This window comes from Anomaloglossus baeobatrachus, chromosome 8, assembly GCF_048569485.1.
Source record: "Anomaloglossus baeobatrachus isolate aAnoBae1 chromosome 8, aAnoBae1.hap1, whole genome shotgun sequence".
In the NCBI taxonomy this organism is placed as follows: Eukaryota; Metazoa; Chordata; class Amphibia; order Anura; family Aromobatidae; genus Anomaloglossus; species Anomaloglossus baeobatrachus.
In genome coordinates, this window is record NC_134360.1 from 204,269,237 (window position 1) to 204,285,462 (window position 16,226).

Sequence of the window (16,226 nt, forward strand, 5' to 3'; positions counted from 1 at the left end):
GGTCCCCAACTCCAGTCCTCAAGGGCCGCCAGCAGTGCATGTTTTCAGGTTTTCCTTAGCATTGCACATGTGATAATTTAATCATCTGCACAGGTGATGATTCCAATACCCATGCAATGCTAAGGAAATCCTGAAAACATGCACTGTTGGCGGCCCTCGAGGACTGGAGTTGGAGAACCCTGCTTTAACCTCTTCATGACACATGACGTACTGGGTACGTCATGAATCGTGTCAGGTTAATGCCTGCCTGCTGCCACCGGCAGTGGGTAGTGATCGCTACAGATGTCAGCTGATTTGAACAGCTGACATGTACAGCTATCAAGCACGAGTGGATTCGCTACCCACTCGTGGCTGTTAACCCCTTACAGTGTGCTGTGAAAATGTCACAGCACGCTGTACATGCCGGCCGTGGTAAACATTCACTTACCCGGCGCCATTGGAAGTCACGTGATGTGATCACGTGGATCCGATGGTTGTCATAGTAGCACAGGGTCATGTGATGACCCCTGAAACTATCATGAGTCACTTCTTACACCCAGCAGACTGCTGTTTGTAATAGGAAAGTTCCTTTTCTTCAGATCTCAGCTGTGTAGCTGTGATCTGGAGAAATGGAACAGCGATCAAACTGCTGATCATTATAGTACCCTAGGGGAACTAGTAAAATAAAAAAAAAGTTTAAAAAAGTTATAAAAAAATAAAAAAACCTAAAAGTTCAAGTCACCCCCCAATCACCCCATTGAAAATTAAAGGGTTAAAAAAAGAAAAAATATACACACATTTGGTATCGCCGCGTTCAGAAACACCCACTCTATCAAAATATAAAATCAATTAATCAGATCGGTAAATGGTAAATGGCGTAGTGGGAAAAAAAATTCCAAATGCCAAAATTATGTTTCTTGGTTGTTGCGAATTTTGTACAAAATGCGATAACATGCGATCAAAACGGTGCTTCTGTGCAAATATAGTACCGTTAAAACCGTCAGTTCAAGATGCAAAAAATAAGCCATCACTGAGCCACAGATCCCGAAAAATGAGAACACTACGGATCATGGAAAATGGCGCAAAAAGTGAGCTTTTTTTGGACAAAATTCTGATTTTTGTTTTAACTCCTTGGGTAAAAGTAAACCTATACATGTTTGGTATTTACAAACTTGTACCAACCTGAGGCATCACACTGAGTCATCAGTTTTACCATATAGGGAACACTGTGAATAAACTATCCCAATAACAATCATGCAATCGCACTTTTTTTGCAATTTTTTTGCACTTGGAATTTTTTTGCCATTTTCCAGTACACTATATGGTTGGTAAAAATGATGGTTTCATTTAAAAGTAGAACTCATCCTGCAAAAAATAAGCCCTTATATGGCAAGATTGACAGAAAAATAAAAAAGTTACAGCTCTCGGAAGAGGGGGAGCGAAATAAAAACCTCCCGGGGATGAAGTGGTTAAATCACGCTGTTCAATCTAAGGGGTTAAGAGGCATGGGTGGATCTCAGATCCACCTATGCCTGTTAGCCGCACATCTCTGCTGATCAGATCAGGAGACATATGAAGGGAATACCGCAAGCTCTCCAGCCAAGCCGCAGTAACTAGAGGGAAGCGACCAAGGACATACCAGTACATACTTGATCATTAAGGGGTAATAACCTCATTGATAGCAGCAGATGTAGTAATTGCAAGGATTTCAACAGGCGCTCATATTCATTACTGAATGAATTGAGATGTTATGATTTTGCTTCCATTTTTTCATAGTATATACTTAACATGCCTATAAATCCTGTGATTTTTGTAATCCCACTACTTTTCCTTCTAGCTGCTGCAGTTTCAATGAAGGGAATGTATACACTGCAGTTCAATCAAAAGTTTAGGGTCACTTAGATATTTCCTTATTTTTGAAGGAAGAGCACATTTTTTTTCAATGAAGCTAACATTAAATTAAACAGAAATGTACTCCATACATTGTTAATGTGGTAAATGACTATTCTACCTGCAAACATCTGTTTTTTAATGCAATATCTAAATAGGTGTATAGAGGCCCATTTCCAACAACTACTTTAGTGTTCTGATGGGACATTATGTTTGTTAACTGTGTTGGAAGGCGAATGGATGTTTAGAAATCCCTTGAAAACCCTTGTGCAAGTATGTTAGCACAGCTGAAAACAGTTTTGCTGATTAGAGAAGCTATAAAACTGACCTTCCTTTGAGCTAGTTTAGAACCTGGAGCATTACATTTGTTTGTTCCATTAAAAACTCTCAAAATGGCCAGAAAAAGAGAACTTTCATGTAAGACTTGACAGTCTATGCTTGTTCTTAGAAATGAAGGATATTCCAAGAAACTGAAGATTTCCTACAACGGTGTGTACTACTCCCTTCAGAGGAGACCACAAACAGGCTCTAACCAGAGTATAAAGAGAAGTGGGAGGCCCCGCTGCACAACTGAGCAACAAGACAAGTACATTAGAGTCTCTAGTTTGAGAAATCAACTCCTCATAGGTCCTCAACTGACAGCTTCATTAAATAGTACCTGCAAAACGCTAGTGTCAACGTCTACAGGGAAGAGGTGACTCCGGGATGCTGGCCTTCAGGGAAGAGTGGCAAAGAAAAAGCCATATCTGAGACTGGCTAAAAAAAGGGAAAGATTAATATGGGCAAAAGAACACAGACATTGGACAGAGGAAGATTGGAAAAAAGTGTTATGGACAGACGAATCGAAGTTTGAGGTGTTTGGATCACACAGAAGAACATTTGTGAGACACAGAACAACTGACAAGATGCTGGAAGAGTGCCTGATGCCATCTGTCAAGCATGGTGGAGGTAATGTGATGTTCTGGGGTTGCTTTGGTTCACTTCCTTGCATCTGATTGGTGGGCAGGAGCCATTGGTATATTGCGGACAGCTCCTCTGCGCAGCACCGCAAATGAATCAACTTTAGTAAAACACATGCCGGCGCCGACCCCTGGCACAGGGCCACGATAGTCACGGGCTCTGCGGGCTGCAACAAGCAGCCTCAGGGGCCGCATATGGCCCACAGGCCGCGTGTTTGAGACCCCTGCATTACACCATTTGGAATGCAGCTGTGGTTACACATGTGCAACGTACTCTGCTATCTCTGCCAGTTCATACAGAATACGTAGATCAGAGGCCACCCCCCAAGTCCCACTAATCACTCCCAAGCCACATTTTGATGCGGAGTATCCTTTTATAATTGTGTATTTTCTATTTATATTCTATTATTACAATGAACAGGAAAAAGTACATCATTTCAATATATTATATTCTACATTACTACTTTCTTCTTTCTGTATAGTAAAAAAAAAAACCTTAAAGATACCAGAAAAATACTCTGTCAATGTATAATGGTGTCCTTACCAGTTCGCAGAGCAATTTTCCCAATGTGTAAGAAAAGCCTCGTCCATTCTGCAATAATAAAGAAGACGAGTTAGTTGAGGATTGTGTTTTTATATATAGAAACTCTGATATAGTGCAAGTACCTAAGCTCAGCATTAGTATACAGATTTCCTAAAATTGGATAATATATTCTAATTTGAACAGATTTTCATTGTTTTGTTATTATATCAATGCTGTTTGTTAATGTGCCTTATATTTCAAGATCATCATAATCTTGTGAGTAATTGATTAAATGTGTGGTCAATCTAAAGGACTGGCACATGACACTACTAAGGGCCAGTGGGTACTCACTGTGGGTGGAAGAAAGGTGATTCCGGAAGCTAAATAGGAAAGGGTTCTTTACCATTAGAGCAGTCAGACTGTGGAATGCCCTACCACAATAAGTAATGGCAGATACTCTAACAGATTTAAAAAAAGGGCTGGATGATTTCCTCAGTACACAACATTGTAGATTATAAATGAGGAAGGTTGAACTAGATGGATTTAGGTCTTTTTTTCAAGCTATGTAACCAAATATTAACCTCTAATCAGATCATCACCTACATGTGCTGCGCTCCCTCCGCCTACGGAAGATGCCGACTATGTTACACAACCAGCATCTGTATCTAACAGCACAAATCTCGGAAAATGGTGACACAAAATGAAAATATTTTTTTTTTACAATCACTTAAATAAAGTAAATTCTACAAACCTGGAAAATCATGTTTCCAAGTCTTTTTTCATTTTTCCACACATTGAATGCCATAAAAACAGAACTCAAAACATAATGGCAGCATTGTCTTTTTTCACCATTTCTTCCCACTTAGGAATTTATTCCATATTTACAATACGATATATGTTAAGATGAAAGATATCGTTCAAAAACAACTCGTTCCACAAAAAGAAGCCCTCGTATGGGTATTTAATTAAAAGATTAAAAAATGTCATACCTCTCGGTAAAAACAATAATTAATTAAAGCTAAAACTATTGATCTTGTTTCATACAGATATTTTTGTTTCTGTCAACTGTATTGCACAGGCATAACTGTTTCATTGTTTCATTGGTGTAGCAGCTGAATGAGGGCTTCTTTTTCTGGATTGGGGTGTACATAAAAATACCTTTTTTTTGGAGTAAAATGTAAAAAAGAATCTTTTACATTATTTTCCTTCTTTGTGTTGCTCAAAACATTAAAATCTCAAATATAAGTGATATTAACTGAAACATTGAGGCTGTACTTTTATTTGTTCAAATATATATATGAAAATTTCTGTTTCCTCCCACGCAGGGACTTTTGTATACATTGGAATATGTTTGTAATAATACAGAAGTTTGCAGGAATAAGAAGATAACTGCAATATTCTGTTAGTGTGGTGGGAAGGTATTAAATTAAAAACAAAAAGAAAAAAGGGGCATGTAAACCTGCACTGGTCTAATTTCAATATGTGGCAAGCTAATGCATATATAACCAAAAATGGCGCATAGTAAAATTTATACAGCCAAGAGCCTCAAAATCAAAGTGCAAAATAGCTTTTAATTATTGTGCAAAAAAAACATAAAAACAATTAAAAACATTTCATACAGAAACACTGGCTCCTGATGAAGCCATAATCATGGCGTGACACGTAGGGTGTGGACCGCGGTATTTGCTCTCCTCTTTATTCCCAATCTTTTGGGTGCTCTATTTGGTCTATTCATTATCCACATGTGCATGTATAGCTTACTGAGGACGCGCATTGCTGTTTAGTATTTTGTGTCTAAAGGCCACGTCTCACTAAGCGACATAGCTAGTGACATCGCTGCTGAGTCACGGTTTTTGTGACGCAACAGTGATCTTGCTAGCGATGTCGCTGTGTGTGACATCCAGCAATGACCTGGCCCCTGCTGTGAGGTCACCGGTCATTGCTGAATGTCCTGGACCACTTTTTGGTCGTTGCTCTCCCCCTGTGAAGCACACATCGCTGTGTTTGACAGCGAGAGAGCAACGATCTGAATGTGCAGGGAGCAGGGAGCCGGCTTCTGCGGACGCTGGTAACCAAGGTACATATCGTGTAACCAAGCAAAGGCTTTGCTTGGTTACCCGATATTTACCTTGGTTACCAGAGTCCGCAGTTTCTAGAAACCGGCTCCCTGCTCCCTGCACACGTAGCCAAGGTACACATCGGGTAGCTATAAGCAAAGTGCTTTGCTTAGTAACCCAATGTGTATTATGGTTACCAAGCACAGAGTCGTTACACGGGTCGCTGGTTGCTGGTGGCTGATATCTTATCGCTGTGGAGATCTGCCTGTTTGACAGCTCACCAGCGACCATGTAGCGAAACTCTAGCGATCCCTGCCAGGTCAGATCGCTGGTGGGATCTTTGGAGCGTCGCTAAGTGTGTCGGTGCCTTTATACACTCAACTTGCCTATGTATGTTTACACTAGCCGTATATTGAGTTGATATAAAGGTTTTTTTCAGCATGTACACTGTGTGCAGACTTATTAGGCAAGTTGTATTTTAGAGGATTCATTTTAATTATTGATCAACAACTATCAATCAACTCTAAAGACTCATAAATATCAAAGCTTAATATTTTTGGAAGTTGGAGTGGGTTTTTTTTAGATTTGGCTATCTTAGGAGGATATCTGTTTGTGCAGGTAACTATTACTGTGCAGAATTATTAGGCAACTTAATAAAAAACAAATATATTCCCATCTCACTAATTTTTGGGGGTTTTGTTTTTGCATGTCAGGAATGTTTATTTCTAAATTTTGTGCAGTTATATTGGTTTACCTGGTGAAAATAACGATCAGCATTGCGTGCAGCAGCCACCACAGCCTCCCAGACTCTGTTCCGAGAGGTGTACTGTTTTCCCTCCCTGTAGATCTTACATTTTATGAGGCACCACAGGTTCTCTATGGGGTTCAGATCAAGTGAACAAGGGAGCCATGTCATTATTTTTTAATCTTTTAGACCTTTACTGGCCAGCCATGTTGTGGAGTAGTTGGATGCATGTGATGGAGCATTGTCCTGCATGAAAATCATGTTTTTCTTGAACGATACCGACTTTTCCTGTACCATTGCTTGAAGAAGTTTTCTTCCAGAAACAGGTGGTAGGTCTGGGAGTTGTGCTTCACTCCATCCTCAACCCGAAAAGGTCCCACAAGTTCATCTTTGATGATACCAGCCCATACCAGTACCCCACCTCCACCTTGCTGGCGTCGGAGTGGAGCTCTCTGCCCTTTAGTGATCCAGCCTCTGGCCCATCCATCTGGCCCATCAAGAGTCACTCTTATTTTATCAGTCTATAACACCTTTGAAAAATCAGTCTTAAGATATTTCTTGGCCCAGTCTTGACGTTTTATCTTGTTTCTTGTTCAAAAGGTGGTAATTTTCCGCCTTCCTTACCTTGGCCATGTCCCTGAGTATGGCACACCTTGTGCTTTTTGATACTCCAGTAACGTTGCAGCTTTGAAATATGGCCAAACTGGTGGCAAATGGCATCTTGGCAGCTTCACGCTTGATTTTCCTCAATTCATGGGCAGTTATTTTGCCCAACACGCTTCTTGCAACCCTGTTGGCTATTTGCCATGAAACGCTTGATTGTTCGGTGATCACGCTTCAAAAGTTTGTCAATTTCAAGACTGCTGCATCCCTCTGCAAGACATCTCACAATTTTGGACTTTTCAGAGCCCGTCAAATCTCTCTTCTGACCCATTTTGCCAAAGGAAAGGAAGTTCCCTAATAATTAAGCACACATTATATAGGGTGTTGATGTCACTACACCACACCCCTCCTCATTACAGAGATGCACATCATCTGATTTACTTAATTGGTAGTTGGCTCTCAAGCCTATACAACTTGGAGAAGGACAACATGTATAAAAAATATTGTGATCAAAATACTCATTTGCCTAATAATTCTGCACACAGTGTATATTCTGTGCATTTTTGATGTGAGGAGTCAAGGTTATTTGTAGTATTCATATATACTGCAGTACTATCTGTAATTGCATCATATGTGTCTTTTTCTGTATGAAATGTCTTTAATTATTTTTATGGGTTTTTTTGCACAATGATTAAAGCTATTTTGCACTTGATTTTGAGGCTCTTGGCTGTATAAATTTTACAATGCGCCATTTTTGGTTATATATGCATTAGCTTGCCACATATTGATATTAGACCAGTTTACACGCCCCTTTTTTCTTTATGTTTTCAGTGTTGCTATTGAGGCGTTTGCACGTTTTTTCAGGTGGTGCCAATCCAAATTATTTTTTGGTCTTAAGGTATTAAATTAGGCTTGGTTCTCCCATTTAGGATGTTTATGGTTTATCATCAGAATATGTTACAAATACTTTATAGAAGTAGCTACCGATTTAGAAGATGCACTGTATTAGAAGACACATCCCAAATTTAGAGGGAAAAAAAAATCAAAAAAAGGGGTCCATCTTACAATCTGTGGTCTCTTACCAGGGGGGGATGGCAGCGGTGGTGGAGCGGGGTCACAGGAGGTAGGAGCTGTGGTGGAGCAGGTCAATGCTGTGGGTGGTGCGGCCGGCGGGTGTCTCAGATGCTGTGAGATAGGTAATTTCCAGAAACTGTCGGCTGTGCGGGCTTCAAAGAAATGGCGCTCAGAGTTGGCAAGTGCGCAGATTGAGCTATCTGCTCAATGACAAGCTGAGATCTCATCTATGCACGCGCAACCTCCGGGCGCCATTTTCCTTAAGTCCGCTGCTGGGAGATCATTGGGCTGGAGATGGCACTTGTGCAGATGAGATCTTGAGCTGAGAGCTCCATCTGTGCACGTGCCGCCTCCGGGCGCTATTATTTGAAACCAGCACAGCCAACATTTTCAGGATGCCCCTGCCTCACAGCCCGCCGCCGCACAGCCTGCCACTGGATAAATTAGGTTACTAAAGTGTAAAAACTATAGACATGTCTGTAAAACATTATTACCATACATTAAAGAACAGCCATAAGCTAAAGTGGGGACTCCATAGAGAGACTCCCATAAAGTAATTACTCCAGGTTAGCGCAATGCTAATATCCTAAGCCTATGAGCCAGGCCATAACAATCATTCACTCACCCATTGTGGCTAGTGGTGCCAAGGAAAACGTGCCCCGACGCACATGTTTCGATCACTTCTTCGGGGGGGCCCTAGAGTAATTACTATATGGGAGTCTGTCTATGGAGTCCCCACTTTATCCTATGGCTGTTCTTTAATGTATGGTAATATTTTACAGACATGTCTATAGTTTTTACACTTTAGTAACCTAATTTATCCATACTGGGTCTATTCATATAACTGTTCAATACTATCCATTCATACATACTCTTGTCTTGGAGTAATTACTACTTTTTTTACACTTTAGTAATATATTTTATCCATACTGAGTTCATCCATATAATTATTTATTACTGTCCATTTATACATACTCTCGCCACATGTGGGATGTTGGCCCTATGTGATTTGTCATCAGTGACACTCCTTAAAAGCCTGATAAATTGCTATTTGACTCTTTGACTCTTGTTTTTCTATGTCACTGCTTGTAATTGAATCATGTAAAAAACAATTTTTAAATTTTTGCAAGAAGTTGTTTTGATTTGTTCTTGACTACTTGGTCACGCACAGGACCATGACTACGTTACCCCTTAGTTCTCTTGTTATGCAAATAAATTTTCCAGTGCAACATACAGCAATAAAATACTAATAGTGTGATGATCCGCAATTAAGGCTTATTTGTGAAGTAGTGCTTCTACAGTGGGCACTGAATGTATTCAGACCCCTTTAAATTTTTTACTCTTTGTTTCATTTCAACCATTTGATAAATTCAAAAAAGTTCATTTTTTTCTCATTAATGTACACACTGCACCCCATCTTGACAGAAATAAACCAGAAATGTTGAAATATTTGCAAATTTTTTAAACAATAAAAAATGAAATATCACATGGTCATAAGTATTCAGACCCTTTGCTTAGTATTGAGTAGAAGCACCCTCCCTTTTGAGCTAATACAGCCATGAGTCTTCTTGGGAATGATGCAAAAGTTTTTCACACCTGGATTTTGGGATCCTCTGCCCTTCTTCCTTGTAGATCCTCTCCAGCTCCATCAGGTTGGATGGTGGATAGCCATTTTCAGGTCTCTCCAGAGATGCTCAATTGGGTTTAGGTCAGGACTCTGACAGGGCCAGTCAAAAATAGTGACAGAGTTGTTCTGAACCCACTCCTTTGTTATTTTAGCTGTGTTCTTAGGGTCATTGTCTTGTTGGAAGGTGAAGTCGGAGGTCAAGAGCACTCTGGAAGAGGTAAGAGGTTTTCCTCTAGGATATCACTGTACTTGGCTGTATTCACCCCCATACCATGATGCTGCCACCACTGTTTCACTGTTGGGATTGTATTGGGCAGGTGATGAGCAGTGCCTGGTTTTCTCCACACATACCGCTTAGAATTATCACCAAAAAGTTCTCTTTGTCTCATCAGGCCAGAGAATCTTATTTCTCATAGACTGGGAGTCATTAATGTGGGGTTTTTTTGCAATCTCTAGGTGGGCTTTCATATGTCTTGCACTGAGGAGAGGCTTCCGTCCGGCCACTCTGCCATAAAGGCCTGACTGGTAGAGGGCTGCAGTGATAGTTGACTTTGTGCAACTTTCTCTCATCTCCCTACGGCATCTCTGGATCTCAGCCACAGTGATCTTGCGGTTCTTCTTTACATCACTCACCAAGGTTCTTCTCCCATGATTGCTCAGTTCTAGGAAGAGTTCTGGTGGTCCCAAACTTCTTTCACTTTAGGATTATGGAGGCCACTGTCCTTTTCTGAACCTTGAGTACTGCAGAAATTCTTTTGTAACCTTGGTCATGATTATCATTTGGGCTGGCATGCACTGTGAGCTGTGAGGTCTTACATAGACAGGTGTGTGCCTTTCCAAATCAAGTCTTATCAGTTTAATTACACACAGATGGACTCCAATGAAGGAGTAGAACCATGTCAAGGAGGTTCACAGGGAAATGGCAGCATGTGACTTAAATATGAGTGTCTGAGCAGAGGGTCTGAATACTGATGACCATGTGATAGTTCAGTTTTACTTGTTTAAAAAATTTGCAAACATTTGTACATTTCTGTTTTTGTCTGCCAAGATGGGGTGCAGAGTGTACATTAATGACAAAAAAATTTTTTTTTTAATTTACCAAATTGCTGAAATTAAACAAAGAGTGAAAAATTTAGAGGGGTCTGAATACTTTCCGTACCCACTGTATTTTAAGCATATTCCAAAAATGCCAAAAAATCCTGCTAGGGCTTATTTTCAGGGAAACATGGAATTATCTATATTCCCTTCATTGGCATTTGTTTATATGTACATGTTCTTCAAGCATTACATTATCATTAGTGTGGGAAAACTATATCTTAACATTCAACAACAGACCCTTGTATATTTCTTACCGATGTCGATCTTAATGCATTGACGACATTTTCAAAGTTAGCTGCATTGTCATCAAACTGTAAAATGACAATTAACAACATGGATATAAGTAAATCTATGTAAATTTATCAACTGATTAATATAAAGAGGTATTCCCAATATACAGCATTCCCACCATAAGGAAACCATAAGCTTAGCCTATGCAGGGGCGGACATACCATTGATGCATGCAGTGCACGTCTTTTTTACCATATGCATTACTCTGTGCTTCAGAGAACAAGCTATATCTTATTTCTGCTCATACTGAGATATCGACTTTTGTGAAATCAGAAAATGATTGATCAAAGTTTCAGTAAATGTTTACACTCAATGTTAGTAAAGAAAACCTTTTGAAAATGTTGTTGATAAAATATAAGATAGATTATTATAACGTGCATTTATATGTCCACCTTCACTCCTTTAAACTGTTTTTCTAATTACAATCACATACCGTATTTTTCGTTTTTTAAGATGCACTGGATTATAAGAAGCACCCCAAATTTAGAGAAACAAAAATGGTAAAAAAAAGGGGGTCCGTATTACAATCCGGTGGTGTTTAATCAGGGGAGTAATAATAGCGGTGGTGGAGCAGGGTCACAGGAGGCAGGCGCGGTGGTGGAGCAGGTCGATGCTGCAGGCGATGCAGCTGGCGGTTGTCCAAGATGTTGTGAGGTAGGCAACTTCCAGAAACTGTCAGCGGTGTGGGCTTCAAAGGAATGGTGACCAGAGTTGGCCTGTGCGCAGATTGAGCTATCGGCTCAATGACAAGCCGAGCTCTCATCTGCGCACACGCCACCTCCGGACGCCATTTTCCTTAAGTCTGCTGCTTGGAGATCAATGGGCTGGAGGCGGCGTGTGCGTAGATCAGATCTTGAACTGAGAGCTCCATCTGCTTACGCACCGACTTTGGGCGCCATTATTTGAGGCCCACTCGCCGACGTCTTCAGGATGCTCCTGCCTCACCGCTCGCAGCACAGCAGCCCACAGCACAGTGCCCCACAGGCCCCAGCACAGTATCCCACAGCCCGCAGCATTGCCCCTACCTCCTGCTATCCTTTTCCACCACATCCTGGTAAGGTGCATTCGGATTAAAAGACGCACCCCTCATTTTCCGCCCACATTTTTGAGAGGAAAGTGTGTTTTATAATATGAAAAATACGGTATACTAATGGTAAGGTCAAACACATTATGGCTTGGTAGAAATGGTCAGAAGTTGTAAAAGTCACCGTTGTTTATTTCTCCCCATAAATCAATAGTGCACGTGAAAATCAGAAACTTGAGTAATGAGTAATGTATCTCATTAGAGAAATTTGCTTCTTTCTCCTCCTGGACTGATCATTGATATTCAAAATTCTCAATTCACAAGCAAATTCTGTTTTCAGTAAATATAGAGTCATTACTGAGATAGGAGATGGTAGTTGGTGAACTTGCAGCAGATTGTGTCGGTCTCTCGCTCCTGCTCTCTCCAGAGAACTTTATGAGCACCAACTGCCATATCCTATTTCAGTAATATGAATATCTGTATTCACTTAATATAGAATTTACCAATTAATTGAGAATTTTCAGAATGAATTATTAGTCCTGGAGGAAAAAATAGCAGATTTCTCTGATGAAGATATTCTACAAAGTTTCTTATTTTCATATGTTCCATTGATTTATGCAATAAAGATAAGAATGATTACTCTTTTTAAGTTTTATTTTCTCATTTAGGTTGTACAAAATGCACTGATAAGTTGTAATTCTTGTTCTACCATAACTTATTATTGTATAGAAGGTTAATTTTTTTTTTCTTAAACTTCAACAACAGAGTACATGTTATATTGTGATTAATCTCTGCAATTATTACAGCCATGTAACAGTGTATATTAGCTCCACAATTGATGCCAAGTGCCAGATATAAAATCTCCTCCTTCAGTGCCAAGTGCATTAGCGTTATTATAGCAGTATATCTGATGCCAGAATAAAAAAAAAAACAAATAAGATGTTGAGAGCTCATGGAGTCCCAAAACTTGTGTGACAGAGACATTTCAGAAGTTATTAACGGTGGGAACCCCATTGATGGATACAATGGAGGGACATGATCACTCAGCCAAGCCCTTTTTTCCCTTGAGATGAAAGGTTAGATAGAAAGTCTTAGGGGTACTTTACACGTTGCGACATCGTTACCGATATATCGTCGGGGTCACGTTGTTAGTGACGCACATCCGGCACCGTTACTGACATCGCAGTGTGTAAACCCTAGGAGCGACGATCACCGATCGCAAAAACGTGAAAAATCGTTGATCGGTGACACGTCACTCCATTACATAATGCCGTTGCTGCTGCCGATACAAAGGTGTTTGTCGTTCCTGCAGCAGCACACATCACTATGTGTGACACCGCAGGAACGACAATCTCCTACCTGCGTCCTGCTGGCAATGCGGGAGGAAGGAGGTGGGCGGGATGTTATGTTCCTCTCATCTCTGCCCCTCCGCTTCTATTGGCCAGCCGCTTAGTGACGTCGTGGTGACGTCGGGGTGACGCCGAACGCACCTCCGCCTTGAAGGAGGGATTGTTCGGCAGTCACCGCGATGTCGCCGACCAGGTATGTGCATGTGAAGCTGCCGTAGCGATAATGTTCGCTACGGTAGCTATCTCCGCATATCGCATGTGCGACGGGGGCGGGTACTATTGCGCTCGACATCGCTAGCAATTGCTAGCAATGTCGCAGCGTGTAAAGTACCCCTAAGAGTGAGTCTTCAAATAAGGAAAGACATCCTTGGGCTGAGCAATTATGCCTATTTGTTTCACTATTGAAGGAAATTTCAGCATACGGACCAAAGCTTACGACATCTGTCTATGATATGTCCATAATTTTGTGAAAAGTTACAAAAGGCAATTTCCATTTTTGGGGAAATACCAGATTAAATGAATGTGTAACAAAATAATATGGAACATCAATATCTGCATCATTTTTCCTTCATACTTTCTCTTCTAACTCGTCTACAGAATAGGAGATAGAATGTAAACTATCATGTGTGTATTAGAAGAAAAGTGTAGAACTGCATCTTGACTTTTCTGTATAACCATATCAGCAATGCAGAATCTTTTTTCTAACTAATATCAACACATTTTGGGGGTTCAGATATTCTTGATTCTGGAGAGTGTAATGTTCTTGTGATTTAAAAAAGCATTTTAAGGTCAGAATGTTAGAACAGTTTGTTGCTAATTGATTCTCACATTTTCAAATTACAAGTCATATCTGTATGTTTTTATCTTATTAAAGACTGACAATAACATATACTTACTTCGCTTTTATAGTTACAAGTAATTATTCTTAATTTCCGCATGAGATCTGGAGATTTCTAATTGAGAATAGACAATTAATTTGAGCAATGTAGGAATGATAATGTTGATAAAATAAGACCATATGTAAAAAAATGTGAAATAATAGGAGCACTGAACCACTGGGATAAAATAATAGTCACCACTAATAATATTGTACACAGTATAGCTTCTATTTTACAGAAATTAATTATGCCTGAATGAAAACAACTTAATATTAATGGTTGTAGATATGGTTTAGAATTTCAGTGTGAGATTAGTGCCATTTTTCCCTTCAAGAATCTTACCTTTAGTTCATTTGACACGTCCTTCAACCTCGTATCAGGATTTGTATCAGTAATTCCTTTACAAATAGAGCAAAAAAAAAAAAAAAAAAAAGCTGAACAAGTTATCTCACAATGCATAGGAATAATTTAGGATTTCACAGAATGTCACAATCTACATACCGGGAGCAGCGAGGCTGAGACCAGCCAGGACCAGGAATACGATGATCTTCATTCTGCAGATGGTGGAGCTCAAGGCATGGATAGCACCAGTCAATGTCCTTCTTTTATAGCCCTAAAATTGATGGCATCCCTAAGCACTCTATATGACACTGCACACATTGGAAACTGTCCTAGACAAAGGCAACCTTGATGTTAGAACTAGATCAATCAAGTTTATAAAACTAGTTATGACAGCATTTAACATTTGCCAACATTTTACATCCTGCATTAAATGTAAACATTAATATAACCTGATGTTGTTTTTAGCCTTTAGCTTTTTATATGTGCCAGATTTTGCTATTACCAATTTTAATAAATAATACTAATAATTAATGCATTCTACAGTAGGAAGCCCCCATATCTGTCTAAAGGCCCCTTTACACGCTGCGACATCGCTCAAGCGATCTCGTTGGGGCCACGGAATTTGTGACGCACATCCAGTCGCTTTAGCGATACCGTTGCGTGTGACACCTTTGAGCGATTTTGCATCGTCGCAAAAACGTGCAAAATCGCTCATCGGTGACATGGGGTTCCATTCTCGAATATCGTTGCTGCAGCAGTAACGATGTTGTTCCTCATTCATGCGGCTGCACTCATCGGTACGTGTGACACCGTAGGAACGAGGAACCTCTCCTTACCTGCCTCCCGCCCGCAATGCGGAAGGAAGCAGGTGGGCGGGATGTTCGTCCCGCTCATCTCCGCCCCTCCACTTCTATTGGGCGGCGGTTCAGTGACGCTGCTGTGACGTTGCTGTAACGCTGAACGAACCGCCCCCTTAGAAAGGAAGCGGTTTGCCGGTCATAGCAACGTCGCAGGGCAGGTGAGTAGTGTGACGGGTCTTGGCGATGTTGTGCACCACGGGCAGTGATTTGCCAGTGTCGCACAACCGATGGGGGCGGGTACCCACGCTAGCGATATCGGACACGATATCGCAGTGTGTAAAACGGCCTTAAGTCTTAATATAACACCCCCGCTTACTTAAATAAAAAATATAATAAAATAAAAATAAATACAGGAAAATGGTCTATCCAGGGTCTGGAGGAAGTGTGGAGAACACTTCACCCCACGGATTGTGACTATTCTTATTATTCCTCCTACAGGTGCATTGACATGTTCCTACTCAGTCGACATGTTCTGACCTGGCAGATACAGACCTTCATAGGGCATATCTCTTCCATATCTCTTCTATCGCTTCCATATTCCTGTGTCTTACCGTCCAGGATGGGATTTTGAAGCCCTGGACATGGAAACTCAATGACAATCTATTGAGGGGCAAATACTCCGAAACAGCTGTCTGTGGATGGATACCATGTTTGGCATAGGTGATCTCCTTGACTGGAGTCTGCCATTCCCGTGGTTGTTCCTTCCCCGTGAAAGACCTGGCTAGTTTCCTGCCAGCATTGAGAAACATGTGATGGTATCTCCGCAGCATTCTTGTTTTGTATTAAACTAGTTATGACAGCATTTAACATTTGCCAACATTTTACATCATGCATTAAATATACACATTAATATAACCTGATGTTGTTTTAGCCTTTAGCTTTTCATATGTGCCAGATTTTGCTATTACCAATTTTAATAAATAATAC

At 40.5% G+C, this 16,226-nt stretch overlaps 1 protein-coding gene across 2 annotated transcripts in view; it reads right to left on the minus strand.

The window, feature by feature from the left end:
* Nucleotides 1-14,760, minus strand: part of LOC142249405 (uncharacterized) — a 78,149-nt gene extending 63,389 nt beyond the window's left edge. For both annotated transcript variants that reach the window (XM_075321058.1, XM_075321057.1), the window contains exons 1-5: nt 14,599-14,760; nt 14,440-14,495; nt 14,116-14,172; nt 10,810-10,866; nt 3,373-3,420 (exon numbers count right to left, since the gene is read on the minus strand). In XM_075321058.1, coding sequence (XP_075177173.1) covers nt 3,373-3,420; nt 10,810-10,866; nt 14,116-14,172; nt 14,440-14,495; nt 14,599-14,650 — 270 coding nt within the window. In that variant the 5' untranslated portion in view covers nt 14,651-14,760. The remainder of the gene's footprint in view (nt 1-3,372; nt 3,421-10,809; nt 10,867-14,115; nt 14,173-14,439; nt 14,496-14,598) is intronic.
* Between the last annotated feature and the right edge of the window lie 1,466 nt (nt 14,761-16,226).